The 18441-nt window shown below is 46.5% G+C and overlaps 1 protein-coding gene across 2 annotated transcripts; it reads left to right on the top strand.

The window, feature by feature from the left end:
* Nucleotide 1: 1 nt before the first annotated feature.
* On the top strand, nt 2-17356 carry LOC118360130 (isocitrate dehydrogenase [NAD] subunit gamma, mitochondrial-like). 2 transcript variants are annotated; one of them, XM_035739294.2, is made up of 13 exons: nt 2-182; nt 355-383; nt 5205-5249; nt 6267-6364; nt 12766-12875; nt 13036-13096; nt 13564-13696; nt 13835-13968; nt 14286-14388; nt 14634-14780; nt 15012-15106; nt 15252-15312; nt 16581-17356. In XM_035739294.2, exons 1-13 carry the CDS (start codon nt 17-19, stop codon nt 16680-16682), a joined length of 1284 nt encoding a protein of 427 aa, XP_035595187.1. In that variant the 5' UTR covers nt 2-16; the 3' UTR covers nt 16683-17356. The 2 variants fall into 2 exon arrangements, with proteins under 2 accessions (XP_035595187.1, XP_035595189.1); XM_035739296.2 differs by lacking the exon at nt 355-383 and having other exon boundaries at nt 30-182.
* The last annotated feature ends 1085 nt before the right edge of the window (nt 17357-18441 follow it).

Here is an 18441-nt window from a genome sequence, read left to right on the forward strand (position 1 = left end):
CCCGGTGCATCGGGCGATGCAAAACGAACTCCCCCAATATTATCTCTGCTGTGTGGGCACGAGCAAATGTGCGTGCACGCTGTCAGTCAGATTTCATCAAGATGGCCGCCTCCAGTGCAGTGCTCTCAATGTCCAAAATCATCAAACCCATTTGGGGTGGACGGTTGGCAACGACGGCAAAAGTAAGACCGTTTTTTATGATAAATAGTTATGATGATAAAGGAACTACATAAAACTAGGCTTGAAAGAAAGTGTTTCTTGACTAAAACACAAGGTCATATCTGGTTAGCGTGCTAGCTTCCTGGGGTGCAGTCAATACTCCAAACAGTTACAAAACGTTTTTTTTTTCAACAGAATGTAGCGTTTCTATTGGACAGATTCAGGTAGGTCCCGCCCTCTTTGCCTGGACAATAAAACGAAGGTTATGTATGTAACCAAGGTTATGTGAGCTATATGGATCACTCCAATATATTGTTATCACTCTGGTGGAGAGATACATCCGAGGTGAGGATTTACTGTGTCACGGCTGGGGTCCGCCCCTATATATAGACCCCATGGCCGCAAGACGTTCTCTACATCATTTTTGAGGCACCTCTAGCACTGTAGAGGCTTGGATTGATCAATATAGCTCACATAACTGTGGTTACATACATACAGACTGAGACTCAGGTGCTATCAATGTGGAAGGGGGGTCCCGGCACAGTCCCCGGAAGGGGAGGCGACGCCCAGGACGGCTGAACCAACCGCAGAGGGAGGTGCCACATTTACCCGATAGTAACCTAGCAAAGGTGCGAGAGGAAGCCCAGCTGGCAGCAGCACAGATATCAGCGAGGGGCACTCCTTTCAGTGGATCTCAGGACACAGCCACACCTCGTGTTGAATGTGCCACCACAGATCCCAGCACTGGCTTGCCAGCCAGGAGCTATGCTGTCGTAATCGTGTCCACTATCCAGTGAGAGAGCCTCTGCTTTGGTAGCCCAGGACCCTCTCACCATAGCAGACAAAGAGCTGGTCTGTTGTTCTCACTGACCGTGTCCGCTCCACATAGGCAGCCAGTGCCCTCAGGGCACAGCATGCCGGAGGGAGGCCCAGACTCCCCCGCCACTGCCTGGGGGTCATAAGCAGACAGGGTAAAAGGGATGTTCACATGCCTGTCTGACAGAACCAGCTTTGCCAAAGCTGCCAAGACCAGATCCATATCCCAGCTCGCTATTGAGAAGGTTCTAGTTGGACGCAGACGACTAACCCCCTTCATAAACCTGGAGACCAAGGGATGGCGCCCCACTGGCCTCTCCATCCACCCCACATGGCAGGCAGATATTGCAGCCAAATACCCTCTCAGTGTAGAGGCTGCCAAGCCCTCATCCAAGCGAGACTGCAGGTATTGGAGGACATACTGCACCCCGCATGACTCGGGCACAACCTCAATACCAGTGCACCAAGAGCAGAACAACCGCCAGCGCAACTGGTATGCCGCGGTTGTAGCCGGTGCCCTTGCGCTCTGCATGGTGTTCATTACACCCTCCTGTAGTCTTAACATGGACCATTGTTGCCATTCAGTGGCCAAGCCCACAGACTGAGGCAGTGCGGCCTCTGGTTCCTCAGAGTTCCCCCGGCTTGAGACAGCAGGTCCGGTCTCATGGGAAGTTGCCAAGGTGTCCCAACAACAGGGACAGGAGAAGGCTGAACCAGGGTCGCCTGGGCCAGTATGTGGCCACCAGAAGCAGACAATGCTCTGTCATCCTGGTCCTGTCCAGCACAGCCTGGATCAGGGGAAAAGGGGGGAATGAGAAAAGCTCCATCCCTGGCCAATCGTAAGCCAGAGCATCCGAGCCCAGAGGCCCTGGTGGCGCCGACATGGAGTAACACAAAGGGAAGTGTGCGTTGTCCAGGGAGGCAAACAGGTCCACTGCACCATCCCAAACTTGTCCCACAGGTGCTGCGCCACCTGGGGATGTAGGCTCCAGTCCCAAGGTGGCGGGGCCTCCCTCGAGAGCATATTTTGCTGCCACATTCAGGATGCCAGGTACGTGCGCGTAGAGATGCTAGACGTCCCTGAGCCCAGAGAAGGTGCTCCCGTGCCATAAGATGGAGGCGGTGGGACCTCAGTCCACGCTGATGGTTGATGTAAGCCACCACTGTGGTGTTGTCCGTTTTCACAAGGACATTTCTTCCTTTCAGGTGTGGAAGGAAAGACTGCAGGGCCAACAGTACAGCTCGCCACTCCAGTGTGTTAATGTGCCTGCCACTCCAAGGGGGTAGCCAACAGCCGTTGGCCGACCTGCCCTTGGTTCGACCCCCCCTAGCTGATCTGGGAGGTGTCTGTGCTGACCAGCTGACCAGACAACACATCCTCAGCATCTCCACCCTACCCGAGAGAAAGGAGTGACAGCGCCACCTCAACAATGCCCTGAGGCACTGTGCGGTCACCCGCAGCTGACGGTGGTGCTTTAGGTGCAGCCGGTGGGAGTTGAACCACCGTTGAAGAGGCCGTAGATGGAGCAGGCCCAGGGGAATCAACAATGAGACCGCCATCAGCAAGCCCAACGGGCATTGGCAGGTTAGGGCGGATACCACCTGCACCTGCCGAAAGTGGTCCAGGCAAGATAAGATCGCCTGAACCCTTCTGGTGGGCAGGCGTGCTCTCATGACGACTGAGTCCAGTTCCATGCCAACGAAGGCCACCCTCTGGGTGGGCGTCAGATGACTCTTCTTGTCGTTTACAGTAATGCCCAGCCCGCCGATGTGGGTCAGTAGCATGTCTCTGTCTGACAGGACCTGGGTCCTGGTCGGGGCACAAATCAGCCAATCCAGGTAATTGAGGATCAACAACCCCAGGGACGCGAGAGGTGCCAGGACAGCATCCATGCACTTTGTGAAAGTGCGAGGTGTCAAGGAGAGGCCGAAGGGAAGAACCATGAATTCGTAAGCCCTCCCATCAAAAGTGAATTGGAGGTACTTTTAATGAGCTGGGTGAACAGGAACATGAAAATATGCATCCCTTGGGTCCAGCGTCACAAACCTCTGGTCTCTGGACACAGCCTGCAACATGCAGGCTAGGGACAGCATGTGGAACCTCAGTACCTTCACGTACCCATTGAGGTCCAGAATCAGTCTAAACCATCCTCTTTTTGGGACCACAAAATAAGAGAGTAGAACCCACCTAGCCATCCTGCGGATGGAACCCTTGTCCAGGGGTACCGTAATTGGATTCGGTACTGCTTGAGCATTGTGGACAACGCCCATGGGGACTCCACACACTCCTCCCACTTTGCCCTTTGAGACCGGGAGAAGTGGCCGGGAAAGGGTGTGTCGGGTCTGGTCAGGACCCACCTCTCCTCTGGCGCCCAGAGCTCCTGGGTCCCCCAGGCACGTCCCTATGTCGGTGAGGTTGTAGCTCCACCGCACGCTGTGCCCCTCCCTGCTGTTGTCGTCCCTCAGCACGAGGCGATGGGGCAGGAGAGGGACCCCACCGTAGTTCGGGTGCAGGTGGGTGGCGACGGTCCTACTGCCTTGGACCCGGGAACTGAGGAGGCGGCATGAACCGTCTCAGGGTCTCCCAGGCCCTACGAACCTTATCGGTCTGCTCCAGAATGTCATTAACCCCTGGGCCAAACGTCAGCCCTGGGGTGATGGGGAGAGTGACAAATGTGTTCTGGAGAGCAGCTGGCAGACGGGATTAGGCCAGACAGAGAGAGACTGTGCCGGGAGGTAACCACCTGCGCCGTGGCCCATCCGTTGGAGCGGGCCACATCCCCCTGGAGCAGGGAAAGCAGGCGAAACAACTCCATCGCAGCATGGTCGCGTTGGAGGCCAAAAGAGCAGAGGGACCCATATGTGGCTTTCAAGTCCCAGCTTCAGTGGCAGGTTCCACCCTATAATCTCCCAGTCTGGGAGGACCATGGCAGCTATCACGGTGTCCGTGTTCGGGTACTCCCAGAGGCCGAGTGACTCTGCACCTGCAACACAACTCCGTGGTCCAGTCTCTGCTGTGAGTCGGAAGCGCCCCCAGGCAGAGGCCTCACCTCTCAGGCGCAGGCGTTCTGAGAACACCACACAAAACAGGCAACCAGTAGGGCGCTCCACCACCCTCTCCGCGTGGCTCAAACCCAGGCAGTGCACACACGAGGTATACGGATCTCCAGGGGGAGGCTACTATCACACCGATCCCAAAGGGAAACCATAAGCTCAGCCAAGCCAGCAAGGCCAAGGAGCAGGGGTCCGATGTGACCCGCTTGGAGGAATAGGAACCCGGTGAGGGATACCTCTGCAAATTTGTGTTTTTTTTTTTTTTTGCCAACTGCCATATTACCTAGCCGGTTTAATATCCAAGCAGGAAACAAAAAACAGAACCATATGATGGAGTTACTCCGTTTTAAGGAACTCCAAAGTTAATGTCTCAACGTAGTGGAAGCCCACCACGATACTCTTACATTCTGCAAGGCAAAGAACAAGAAAAAAAACCCTGCAGGGTAATTAAAGCGATTCACAACACACAGAACAAGCCAGTCCGCAAGTTGTGTAAAGTAAATACATTCTGTGGCAGCAAGAGCCACCAATATATTAATGGATGCACACGGAGTCGTAGTGTAACACTTCTGAAACATAAGCACGACAAACCACGGGCGGAAGATACAGATCAACAGCCCGCAGCGAGTAGAGCTCTCCAGATGATGGGCTGGCCATATGGCCAGCTGCTCCAGGCTGCAAACAGCCAGTGAGTATAATTCCACGCAAGATATTACACTTACCAGTGACTTACCAAGGGAACTTTGTACCTCAAACCATACGGACGTCAACCGAGAAAATAAAAGAGAACTCCTGTTGCGGCCATGGGGTCTATATATAGGGGCAGGCCCCAGTAATGACACAGGTGTACACGGGAGTAAATCTGTAAATCCTCACCTCGGATGAATCCCTCCGCCGATATAGTGAAACATAAACGCTAGTTTTCGTTGCAAAACGTTTGGAGTAATGATTACACCCCTGGTTAGCATCAGTAATGATTACACCCCTGCTATCTCCTCATCATTTTTGTTTGCAGAATTTGTTCTTAACTGACTTGCCTAGTTAAATAAAGGTCAGATAAATAAAAATACATTCATACTGTACTGTTGAATGTGTATCACTATTAGAAAGCCTCGCAGGTCCTTAATAACCACAGAATCCACAAATTGAGCTAACGCCCTGTTTTGTTTACTCAGGTTTTTGGAGCCACAGTGAGCAGTCGCAGAGAGAAGTCAACAGTAGTGAGTGCCCATCTCGGAATCGGTATCAACTAGATTATCTGTGGTGTTACCTAAATCTTGTGAATGCTGGCTGGCAGAGTTAGGCCTCTTCTAGCCAAGTTTTTCCTCAACTCCACAATGTACATCACATCACTGGAGTTGAGCGGAGACCACTGTACTGAACCTCCGACTTCGAATCGCTGTCAGTCGATACTTGTAAAAATGTACATTCTTAAACTCTTACCGTGTACCTTTCTTTTTTTGCTGAATCAATACTTTTTAATAAAACCTTCGTCAAATACAACCAGTGATTGTTTCCTCGCATCGACTGACAGCGACTCAATGTAGTCGCCGCAACTCAGCTAGGCCTCTTAACACTTGACATTTTAGCTACACGAGTTGCCTGGTGCACTTGATTATCAGAAATCATACGGGTTGCTGTCAACTATGTCTATTTGAAGCATCATACTAACAAGGTAGTGTAAGTTGTGTGATGTAGCTAGCCTACCCAGGTATTTTACTATGACCAGAACAAGCTTCACACTGCCACTCTGTCAGATGAAAATGTTTCTGAGGGACATTCAGACGGAACTCTAAAAACTTCTGCTTGGTATTGATTATTGTTGTGTTGATTTGGTGTGACAAAGCAAGCTAGCTAACTCTGCTAACGAACCCAATTATCAGCATCCAGCTGAGCCTGTGCAACCTGATCACGCCCCTTTATAAATTTTTGGGACCACATTGGGGAGAGGGAATCAGGGATGACCTACCAATCTGAGGGGGAGGGCAACTGTTGGATTTCAGGTGGTTTGCTAATCTCTCACTGTATTGTTCCGCTTTTCCGGCTGTGTTTCTACAACTAACAGGGACAAATCATTGTAAGTACCAGATTGCATCCCATCACATCATGTTACAGGCCTCCACATACCCATGTTACACATAACAAACAACATACCTTATTCACACAATTGCCACACAAACATAGCATGGTAACTCTGGCAGAACAATACACAAAGATGACAAATGTATACATTTCAGCCCCCTCCTGCAAAGTATGGTGGCAGACACACTGTAACTCTCATACCTGGAGATGGTATTGGACCAGAACTTCTCAATCACGTCAGGGAGCTCTTCAGGTCAGTCAAGTGTGTATTATAACAGTCGATAATAGAGGTTGACCGATTAATCGGAATGGTCGATTAATTAGGGCCGATTTCAAGTTTTCAAAACAATCGGAAATCTGTATTTTTGGGCGGCAATTTTTTTTTTATTCATTTTTTTTTCACCTTTTTATTTATACCTTTATTTAACTAGACAAGTCAATTAAGAACACATTCTTATTTTCAATGACGACCTAGGAACGGTGGGTTAACTGCCCCGTTCAGGGGCAGAAAGACACATTTTCACCTTGTCAGCTCGGGGGATCCAATCTTGCAACCCTACAGTTAACTAGTCCAACGCAATAACGACCTGCCTCCCTCTCGTTGCACTAGCTAGCATTAAACTTATCTTATAAAAAACAATCAATCATAATCATTAGTTAACTACACATGGTTGATGATATTACTAGATATTATCTAGCGTGTCCTGTGTTGCACATGACTGAGCATACAAGTATCTACAGTGGGGCAAAAAAAGTATTTAGTCAGCCACCAATTGGGCAAGTTCTCCCACTTAAAAAGATGAGGCCTGTAATTTTCATCATAGGTACACTTCCACTATGACAGACAAAATGGTGGGGGAAAAAATCCAGAAAATCACATTGTAGGATTTTTTTAATGAATTTATTTATAATATAATAATAATAATATATGCCATTTAGCAGACGCTTTTATCCAAAGCGACTTACAGTCATGTGTGCATACATTCTACGTATGGGTGGTCCCGGGAATCGAACCCACTACCCTGGCGTTACAAGCGCCATGCTCTACCAACTGAGCTACAGAAGGACCATTATGGTGGAAAGTAAGTATTTGGTCACCTACAAACAAGCAGGAGTTCTGGCTCTCACAGACCTGTAACTTCTTCTTTAAGAGGCTCCTCTGTCCTCCACTCGTTACCTGTATTAATGGCACCTGTTTGAACATGTTATCAGTATAAAAGACACCTGTCCACAACCTCAAACAGTCACACTCCAAACTCCACTAAGGCCAAGACAAAAGAGCTGTCAAAGGACACCAGAAACAAAAATTGTAGACCTGCACCAGGCTGGGAAGACTGAATCTACAATAGGTAAGCAGCTTGGTTTGAAGAAATCAACTGTGGGAGCAATTATTAGTAAATGGAAGACATACAAGACCACTGATAATCTCCCTCGGTCTGGGGCTCCACGCAAGATCTCACCCCGTGGGGTCAAAATTATCACAAGAACGGTGAGCAAAAATCCCAGAACCACAGGGTGGGACCTAGTGAATGACCTGCAGAGAGCTGGGACCAAAGTAACAAAGCCTACCATCAGTAATACACTACGCCGCCAGGGACTCAAATCCTGCAGTGCCAGACGTGTCCCCCTGCTTAAGCCAGTACATGTCCATGCCCGTCTGAAGCTTGCTAGAGAGCATTTGGATGATCCAGAAGAAGATTGGGAGAATATCATATGGTCAGATGAAACCAAAATATAACTTTTTGGTAAAAACTCAACTCGTGGTGTTTGGAGGACAAAGAATGCTGAGTTGCATCCAAAGAACACCATACCTACTGTGAAGCATGGGGGTGGAAACATCATGCTTTGGGGCTGTTTTTCTGCAAAGGGACCAGGACAACTGATCCGTGTAAAGGAAAGAATGAATGGGGCCATGTATCGTGAGATTTTGAGTGAAAACCTCCTTCCATCAGCAAGGGCATTGAAGATGAAACGTGGCTGGGTCTTTCAGCATGACAATGATCCCAAACACACCGCCCGGGCAACGAAGGAGTGGCTTCGTAAGAAGCATTTCAAGGTCCTGGAGTGGCCTAGCCAGTCTCCAGATCTCAACCCCATAGAAAATCTTTGGAGGGAGTTGAAATTCCGTGTTGCCCAGCAACAGCCCCAAAACATCACTGCTCTAGAGGAGATCTGCATGGAGGAATGGGCCAAAATACCAGCAACAGTGTGTGAAAACCTTGTGAAGACTTACAGAAAACGTTTGTCATTGCCAACAAAGGGTATATAACAAAGTATTGAGAAACTTTTGTTATTGACCAAAGTTTTCCAGCATAGTTTGCAAATAAATTCTTTAAAAATCCTACAATGTGATTTTCTGGATTTTCTTTCTCATTTTGTCTGTCATAGTTGAAGTGTACCTATGATAAAAAAATTACAGGCCTCTCATCTTTTTAAGTGGGAGAACTTGCACAATTGGTGGCTGACTAAATACTTTTTTTCCCCACTGTAAGTATCTGATTGAGTGGTGGTAGGCAGAAGCATGCGTGTAAACATTCATTCAAACAGCACTTTCGTGCGTTTTGCCAGCAGCTCTTCATTGTGCGTCAAGCATTGCGCTGTTTATGACTTCAAACCTATCAACTCCCGAGATGAGGCTGGTGTGACCGAAGTGAAATGGCTGGATAGTTAGCCTGTGCTAATAGCGTTTCAAATGTCACTCGCTCTGAGCCTTGGGGTGGTTGTTTCCCTTGCTCTGCATGGGTAACGCTTCGATGTGGTGGCTGTTGTCGTTGTGTTGCTGGTTTGAGCGAGGAGAGGGAAGGAAGCTATACTGTTACACTGGCAATAGTAAAGTGCCTATAAGAACATCCAATAGTCAAAGGTTAATGAAATACAAATGGTAAAGAGGGAAATAGTCCTATAATAACTACAACCTAAAACTTCTTACCTGGGAATATTGAAGACTCATGTTAAAAGGAACCACCAGCTTTCATATTCTCTCATGTTCTGAGCAAGGAACTGAAAGGTTAGCTTTCTTACATGGCACATATTGCACTTTAACGTTCTTCTCTAACACGGTTTTTGCATTATTTAAACCAAATTGAACATGTTTCATTATCTACTTGAGGCTAAATTGATTTTATTGATGTATTATATTAAGTTAAAATAAGTGTTAATTCAGTATTGTTGTAATTGTCATTATTACAAATACATTTTAATTTTTTTTATTTATCGGCCGATTGATCGGTATCGGCTTTTCTGGTCCTCCAATAATTGGTATCGGTATCGGCGTTGAAAAAGCATAATCGGTCGACCTCTAGTCAATAACATGTTTATGAGCTGTTAGCCACTAATATGTCGCTGGGACCTCTGAACATCTGTTAAAGGAACAAGCCACTCTAAAACTATCCTTTGGTATTTGTTGCATTAGTCCACTGTTGATACAGTTCCACAATGTTTTTCAAATATTTAACATTCAAAACGCTCTGTCACTTGTCACATCAAAACCCATGATGATGGGTTTTGATCATCATGATGATGTGACAATTAGCATTTTGAAAGTTCTAAATCATGAGTGGATTACCAAAATATAGTTTGAGTGGATTATTCCTTTAAGTTTATTATAACTGGTTATAACATTCATGGCTTATAAACACCTATACCAGTTCATTAATTAAGCTGTTTTTATTAAATATACACTACCGTTCAAAAGTTTGGGGTCACTGATGTTTCCTTGTCTTTGAAAGAAAATCACTTTTTTTTTGTCCATTAAAATAAAATTGACCAGAAATTTTAGACATTGTTAACGTTGATGCTGATTTTTAATGGAATATCTACATAGGCTTACAGAGGTCCATTATCAGCAGCCATCACTCCTGTGTTCCAATGACCCAATGTTACATTTACATTTAAGTCATTTAGCAGACGCTCTTATCCAGAGCGACTTACAAATTGGTGCATTCACCTTATGACATCCAGTGGAACAGCCACTTTACAATAGTGCATCTAAATCTTTTAAGGGGGGGGGGTGAGAAGGATTACTTTATCCTATCCTAGGTATTCCTTAAAGAGGTGGGGTTTCAGGTGTCTCCGGAAGGTGGTGATTGACTCCGCTGTCCTGGCGTCGTGAGGGAGTTTGTTCCACCATTGGGGGCCAGAGCAGCGAACAGTTTTGACTGGGCTGAGCGGGAACTGTACTTCCTCAGTGGTAGGGAGGCGAGCAGGCCAGAGGTGGATGAACGCAGTGCCCTTGTTTGGGTGTAGGGTCTGATCAGAGCCTGGAGGTACTGAGGTGCCGTTCCCCTCACAGCTCCGTAGGCAAGCACCATGGTCTTGTAGCGGATGCGAGCTTCAACTGGAAGCCAGTGGAGAGAGCGGAGGAGCGGGGTGACGTGAGAGAACTTGGGAAGGTTGAACACCAGACGGGCTGCGGCGTTCTGGATGAGTTGTAGGGGTTTAATGGCACAGGCAGGGAGCCCAGCCAACAGCGAGTTGCAGTAATCCAGACGGGAGATGACAAGTGCCTGGATTAGGACCTGCGCCGCTTCCTGTGTGAGGCAGGGTCGTACTCTGCGGATGTTGTAGAGCATGAACCTACAGGAACGGGCCACCGCCTTGATGTTAGTTGAGAACGACAGGGTGTTGTCCAGGATCACGCCAAGGTTCTTAGCGCTCTGGGAGGAGGACACAATGGAGTTGTCAACCGTGATGGCGAGATCATGGAACGGGCAGTCCTTCCCCGGGAGGAAGAGCAGCTCCGTCTTGCCGAGGTTCAGCTTGAGGTGGTGATCCGTCATCCACACTGATATGTCTGCCAGACATGCAGAGATGCGATTCGCCACCTGGTCATCAGAAGGGGGAAAGGAGAAGATTAATTGTGTGTCGTCTGCATAGCAATGATAGGAGAGACCATGTGAGGTTATGACAGAGCCAAGTGACTTGGTGTATAGCGAGAATAGGAGAGGGCCTAGAACAGAGCCCTGGGGACACCAGTGGTGAGAGCGCGTGGTGAGGAGACAGATTCTCGCCACGCCACCTGGTAGGAGCGACCTGTCAGGTAGGACGCAATCCAAGCGTGGGCCGCGCCGGAGATGCCCAACTCGGAGAGGGTGGAGAGGAGGATCTGATGGTTCACAGTATCGAAGGCAGCCGATAGGTCTAGAAGGATGAGAGCAGAGGAGAGAGAGTTAGCTTTAGCAGTGCGGAGCACCTCCGTGATACAGAGAAGAGCAGTCTCAGTTGAATGACTAGTCTTGAAACCTGACTGATTTGGATCAAGAAGGTCATTCTGAGAGAGATAGCGGGAGAGCTGGCCAAGGACGGCACGTTCAAGAGTTTTGGAGAGAAAAGAAAGAAGGGATACTGGTCTGTAGTTGTTGACATCGGAGGGATCGAGTGTAGGTTTTTTCAGAAGGGGTGCAACTCTCGCTCTCTTGAAGACGGAAGGGACGTAGCCAGCGGTCAGGGATGAGTTGATGAGCGAGGTGAGGTAAGGGAGAAGGTCTCCGGAAATGGTCTGGAGAAGAGAGGAGGGGATAGGGTCAAGCGGGCAGGTTGTTGGGCGGCCGGCCGTCACAAGACGCGAGATTTCATCTGGAGAGAGAGGGGAGAAAGAGGTCAGAGCACAGGGTAGGGCAGTGTGAGCAGATGTTAGCTAATCCAAGTTTATAATTTTAAAAGGCTAATTGATCATTAGAAAACCCCTTTGCAATTATGTTAGCACAGCTGAAAACTGTTCTGATTAAAGAAGCCATTAAACTGGGCTTTTTTAGACTAGTTGAGTATCTGGAGCATCAACATTTGTGGGTTTGATTACAGGCTCAAAATGGCCAGAAACAAATAACTGTCTTATCAAACTTGTCAGTCTATTCTTGTTCTGAGAAATAAAGGCTATTCCATGTGAGCAATTGCCAAGAAACTGAAGATCTCGTACAATGCTGTGTACTACTCCCTTCACAGAACAAACTGGCCCTAACCATAGAAAGAGGAGTGGGAGGCCCCGGTGCACAACTGAGCAAGTGGACAAATACATTAGAGTGTCTAGTTTGAGAAACTGACGCCTCACAAGTCCTCAACTGGCAACTTCGTTAAATAGTACCCACAAAACACCAGTCTCAACGTCAACAGTGAAGAGGCAACTCTGGGATGCTGACCTTCTAGGTAGAATTGCAAAGAAAAAGCCATATCTCAGACTGGCCAATAAATAAATAAAATATTAAGATTGGCAAAAGAACACAGACACTGGACAGAGGATCAATTAGCCTTTCAAAATGCTAAACTTGGATTAGCAGACACAACGTGCCATTGGAACACAGGAGTGATGGTTGTTGATAATGGGCCTCTGTATGTCTATGTAGATATTGCATATAACATCAGCGGTTTCCAGCTACAATAGTCATTTGCAACATTAACAATGTCTACACTGTATTTCTGATCATCTTGATGTTTTTTATATGGACAAGAAATGTGCTTTTCTTTCAAAAACAAGGACATTTCTAAGTGACCCCAAACTTTTGAACAGTAGTGTATATGGGACTAAAGCAGTAGTGAGTGGCTACCAAGTTCCTAAAATGTTATTCACAGCTTATAAACACATCGACATATGTCTCATATATACGTAGTGGTACAACCAATGAGTTGAGGTAAAACGACTGAGTCTGTTGGGTTCTGTAGGTTCAGCTGTGTGCCGGTGGACTTTGAGGTAGTGAATGTCTGCTCAGCTACTGAGGATGACATCAACAATGCCATCACTGCCATCCGCCGTAATGGAGTGGCCCTCAAAGGTAGGAGAAACACTGTAATGCTCATAGCACCATGCTCTTAAACTCACATTGTAGGCAGGTTCCAGCTATAGAACCAATTATCCATAACTGCAAATGTGTCACTCAATTGTCTGTATTCTATAGAATGCCTATAACACTGTCACCATGTTTATGTTTGTAGGTAACATTGAAACCCTCCACACCCTGCCTGCTTCCCACAAGTCCAGAAACAACCTCCTTCGGTAAAGTAAAGGTTTCTATCCAACGGTTTATTTAAAAAGACAGAGGACATTTTGCTTGAGTGCTCCATTTCTGCTCACGGTTTGCCTATCTTTAGGCCAAACGATTGTCTGTTTCTCTGCGGCTCTCTCTGTCCAGCCCTGTCAGCTTACAATGTCTCCACCCGTCTCTCTGTCCAGCCCTGTCACCTTATAATGTCTCCACCCGTCTCTCTGTCCAGCCCTGTCAGCTTATAATGTCTCCACCCGTCTCTCTGTCCAGCCCTGTCAGCTTATAATGTCTCCACCCGTCTCTCTGTCCAGCCCTGTCAGCTTATAATGTCTCCACCCGTCTCTCTGTCCAGCCCTGTCAGCTTACAATGTCTCCACCAGTCTCTCTGTCCTGCCCTGTCAGCTTACAATGTCTCCACCCGTCTTTCTGTCCTGCCCTGTCAGCTTACAATGTTTCCACCCGTCTCTCTGTCCCCCAGTACCACTTTGGACCTGTATGCCAACGTCATGCACTGTAAGTCCCTCCCTGGAGTCCAGACTCGCCACAACAACATTGACATCATGATCATCAGGGAGAACACTGAGGGAGAGTACAGCAGTCTGGAGCATGAGGTTACACACACAGACGCACAGACACACATGCGAACGCACGCACACACTCACACGCCCCTCAACTTATCCCTTTCTTTTTTTCATTCACACTCTTTGCTTTATAAAACCTGTGTTAGCATTCTGCTCTTCCTCCTGTAGAGTGTATCAGGGGTGGTGGAGTGTCTCAAGATCATCACCCGGACTAACTCCCTAAGAATCGCTGAGTATGCCTTTAAATTGGCCCGGGAGAAAGGTCGCAAGAGGGTCACTGCCGTCCACAAGGCCAACATTATGTAAGTGAAGTCAGCCGAGGTGTAGATGTGTATTCCACCCGTTGTCTGTTATGACTCACACTCTGAGCACTTTGAGACTGCGGTCCAATTGTGTACCCTTCTTCCCAAAGTGTGCACTCGTTCACTCCCCCTCATAAATTTAAATGGAACAGAGTTGTGTAAGAAATATGGTGGTAACTGCACCCGCCCCCTAGCCCATGCGTACACTATTCCAATACTTTGAAAAGCACGAGGTGGAGTGAACAAGTCAAGTGGACACTTCAAGAAGAAGGGAAGAGAGTCAGAATGCAACCAAGGGGTTATTCTCCCCTTCACAGGAAGCTGGGAGATGGTCTGTTCCTGCAGTGCTGTAGAGAGGTGGCTGCTGGGTACCCTGACATTGCCTTTGATGCCATGATAGTCGACAACACCACCATGCAGGTATGAAAACCAATGCTATCTTTATTATACAGACACACCAGAACATTTTTACCTGGTCCCAGATCTGTTTGTGCTGTCCCGCCAACTCATATGGCCGTTGATATTGTCATTGATATTGCCCTGAGTTGGCACTTGGCAAGACAGTACAAACACATCTGGGACCAGGCTAAGAAAGTTTATATCTCTTTTGTCCATATTACTCATGCTTATTAGTGTCATTTATCCATTCCCCTCTGATTCCCTAGCTGGTGTCCAAACCCCAGCAGTTTGATGTGATGGTGATGCCCAACCTGTATGGGAACGTGGTCAGCAACGTGTGTGCTGGCCTGGTGGGAGGGCCAGGGCTGGTGCCAGGGGCTAACTACGGCCGCGACTATGCTGTCTTCGAAACGGTCAGTCCACTGGGCACCTGTAATGTCTGCAACTCTGATGTAATACGATGCTCCTACAGTGGTTTACAACAGACAACGTTTCGATCCCATTGGGATCTTACTCCAAATAGGGCTTAGCGTTTGTAAATTGAGGAGTGAATGCTGGACTTAAACAGTAGTCAGTTGACTTGGCCAAGTATGTCAATGATCTCTCGATATGCTCGCTCTGTCTTTTCTCGATGTGACTTTCAGGCCACCAGGAACACAGGGAAGAGTATTGCTGACAGGAACATTGCTAACCCCACTGCCATGCTACTGGCCAGCTGCATGATGCTGGACCACCTCAAGTAGGTACCCCGTGCATTGTCTAATGAAGGCGCTGTTTCTAAACCATGACCATGTGTATGTGTATGTGTTATCTGAGCAGCAGTCAACTAGTTGAACAGAACAGATGGCATGAAAGTCAACTCATTGTATTTCTGTGCGTCTCAGGCTCCATGATTATGCCACTATGATCAGGAATGCAGTCCTGACAACCATGAATGAGACTCAGGTAAGTCAGGTTCTCTCACCTCACTGCACAATACACTCACCAGGGGTGTATTCACTAAGAACTCTCGAGTGGCGCAGTAGTCTAAGGCACTGCATCTCAGTGCAAGAGGAGTCACTATAGTATCACATCCGGCGTGATTGGGAGTCCCCTAGGGCGGCGCACAATTGTCCCAGCGTCGTCCGGGTTTGGCCGTCATTGTAAACAAGAATTTGTTCTTAACTGACTTGCCTAGTTAAATAAAGGTTAAATGTCAAACTTTTTTTTTAAAGAATCCAAGAATCCTTAACCAAATGAAAGCAAACGGAATGAAATGGGGAGGGACCTAACTGAATTTGTCATTGTAAAATGTTTTCCGTTTGGAGTAAACTGTTTGTGTTGCAAAATGTTTTGCAACTGTTTGCTATGATCTAATGAATACACCCTTGCTCAATACTCTCACCTCCCTGCACCTGTATCACACTACTCAATACTCCCACCTGAGTTAACACAAGTCACTGCTCTGTATATACACACACACCTCACTGCCGACTGACCTGCTGAGGGTATGGACAGTTATCAATGGAGCGCATGCAAATGAAGAGCATTTATTCTTTCAAGTATTTGAATTGTCTGCCATTCTAGCTAGAAATGTATCCAATTCCTCCTTTACACTCTGGGCCAGGGGTAAGCAACTAGATTCAGCCGCAGCCCAATCAGAGCGGATGGGCGGGTGGCCGGAACATAATTCTAATAATTTGTACATTGCAAATTGACCCCAACAAAATAAAAATCACTCCCTTGGCCTAGCACAGGGTCGGCAACAGGCTGCCCGTGGGCCAACTCCGTCCTGCAGGCAGCCTGTTGCCGACCCTGCTCTAGGCCAAGTTGTCCCTCCTGTAATCAAATGTATGCTGCTCTATAGAGCCTCTTCATCGTACAAAATGTTGCCATTGTACCCACTGATTTATTATCGGTGTAGAATCCCTCTGAGGAGGGTGTGATTGATAGTAATTCTGGGGCCTGGGGAGAGCAATATTACAGAATATTCAGAAATAAATGTATTGTGTAGAGTAGATATGATTGTCTGTCACGGAGAATATGGAATGATGTTTGCTCTATTTGCTATATTTATCTGTTTCACCTATATTGTTTCTTTGAGTAGAATGTAATTTGTGACTAGTTATTTGTCTGTTATGTTGCAGTTGCACACAGCTGAGGGGGATATAATGGCGACGTTGACAAATGTCTCAAGTATCATCCTGCCTAATAATATTCTTCTTCTCCTGCAGTTGCACACAGCTGACATTGGGGGGCAGGGCACCACCTCTGAGGTGGTCCAGGCTATCATGAGGAATATCCAGAGCAAGGGGCCTCTCACCAGCGAGCTCTGAACACACACACACAATTTGTGGATGTGTCTCGTATGTTTAAAACAGCTGTAATGTACTGTATGTGTGTGCTGAGTAAGTGAGTGGGTGTGTGTTTGTGCATGTTTGTTTCTATAGTGATACTCCTCTGTGTTGTTGACGTGTGGGAGTGGATCAGTCCTGACTTTACACACACTCACACACCTCTTTCAGACTAGCAGATTGTGTTCATCAGTTGTCTTCTACTTTGTATTCATGTCTGTATCAATGATTAATTTCACACCAGTCTGTCTTTCATAACCATTCCCTGGCCGGTTCACGCACATTAACCTTTGTGCATAAACAAAGGAAGTAGTAGGCCCAAACTCTACATCGGTAATAGCATGCTGTAGTGAAGTAAAAGCAAGGATCTATCTCTTAGGTTTAACCCCAGGACATGATAGCTACTCGCTACGTGTATCCTACAACCCAGCACATAATAGCTAGATTGCAACACATTCAGCTCCACTGGAGATATTGGCTTTGTTTGATTGTATTTAAGCAACTGTTCTTGGGTAAATGGGTTCACTGTAGTCATTTGTGAGAGTTGAAACGGTTTTAGTATTTTCTCGCAGTACAAATGACAAAGAAAGAGTGTAAACAGTTGTTTCTCACAGTATTGCAATCTTGATAATAAATGTTTTGATGTTCTTCTCACAGTCCAGCAGTGCTTACTTACTTGGGTCTCTGTCTTTCTGTTATCATCTTTATCAGATTTTGCTCATCTTTCCCAAAATCAAATCAAATGATTTACCAATGTCCTTTCTGTGGTCTTTAGATCAATTCAATCTATTTGACAAGGTTTTTGTTTTACTGTTCTATTTAACTGTTTTCTGTTACATATGTTCTATAACAACGGTGTCTTCATTTGAACAACTCAACTGTACACCGAAATATTATATACTTTGTCAAACACTGTTTTTCACTTGATCCTTTGAAAAAACTAAACCAGACTTGTGTATGTATCTCTGTGTTGTACGCAAAAGCAACCAATGTGTTTGTACCTCAAATACCTATATACTGTCTCTCATTAACACACAGTGGTTGAAATCTAGAGTGAACCCAAGCACATTTACCTGCTAAATGAAATTGTTTATTTTGGTTTCATGTACTAAGCCTACTTTTGTTGGGTAATACTTTTTCCAGATCCAACACATTGCTTGGTAAATTTCAGTGCAATAGATGCTGCAACAAGGGAACGTATTGGCATCAAAGCAGGCAAATTTAAGGGATTACTTCCCAAATGGCACCCTATTCCTTGTATAGTGCACAATTAGTCAAAAAGTAGTGCGCTATATAGAGTGCCATTCGGGACTTATATCCAGGCAGTTATTTTGAAACTAGTAAACATACCTGTAGACACAATATGAGTTATGAAAGGTAGGGTGCAAATACTGCTTGTCAGTAGAAGTAGGATTTAGGTTACGATTAGGAATGACTGAAATACGCAAAGGAGGGTTAGTCAAACAGGAATAGGGTTTTATTTAATCCAACTTGGATGTGATAAACTCCCTCTCTCTAGAAACACGTTTAGGCTATGCTACCTGGAATGAAATAACCCAGAAATGCGTATCTCATTGTTACATCCATATTTGAATGCTACTTTTATATTGAATATACTTTTACCACCATGAAGTATGTTTTTGACTTATTTACTTAAGTGAGACACCGTGAAATGTGTAGTTTATTCTAATTGACCTATAAAATACATTTTATAGTCTCCATTAGATGACGTGTCAACACA

Source organism: Oncorhynchus keta, chromosome 27 (genome assembly GCF_023373465.1).
Source record: "Oncorhynchus keta strain PuntledgeMale-10-30-2019 chromosome 27, Oket_V2, whole genome shotgun sequence".
Lineage (NCBI taxonomy): Eukaryota > Metazoa > Chordata > Actinopteri > Salmoniformes > Salmonidae > Oncorhynchus > Oncorhynchus keta.

Coding starts and splice junctions, on each gene's coding strand:
- LOC118360130 (XM_035739294.2), top strand. CDS start 17: ATGCAAAACGAACTCCCCCAATATTATCTCTGCTGTGTGGGCACGAGC. Junction 12,876..13,035: donor TAATGGAGTGGCCCTCAAAG/GTAGGAGAAACA, acceptor TTATGTTTGTAG/GTAACATTGAAACCCTCCAC. Junction 13,697..13,834: donor ACAGCAGTCTGGAGCATGAG/GTTACACACACA, acceptor TTCCTCCTGTAG/AGTGTATCAGGGGTGGTGGA.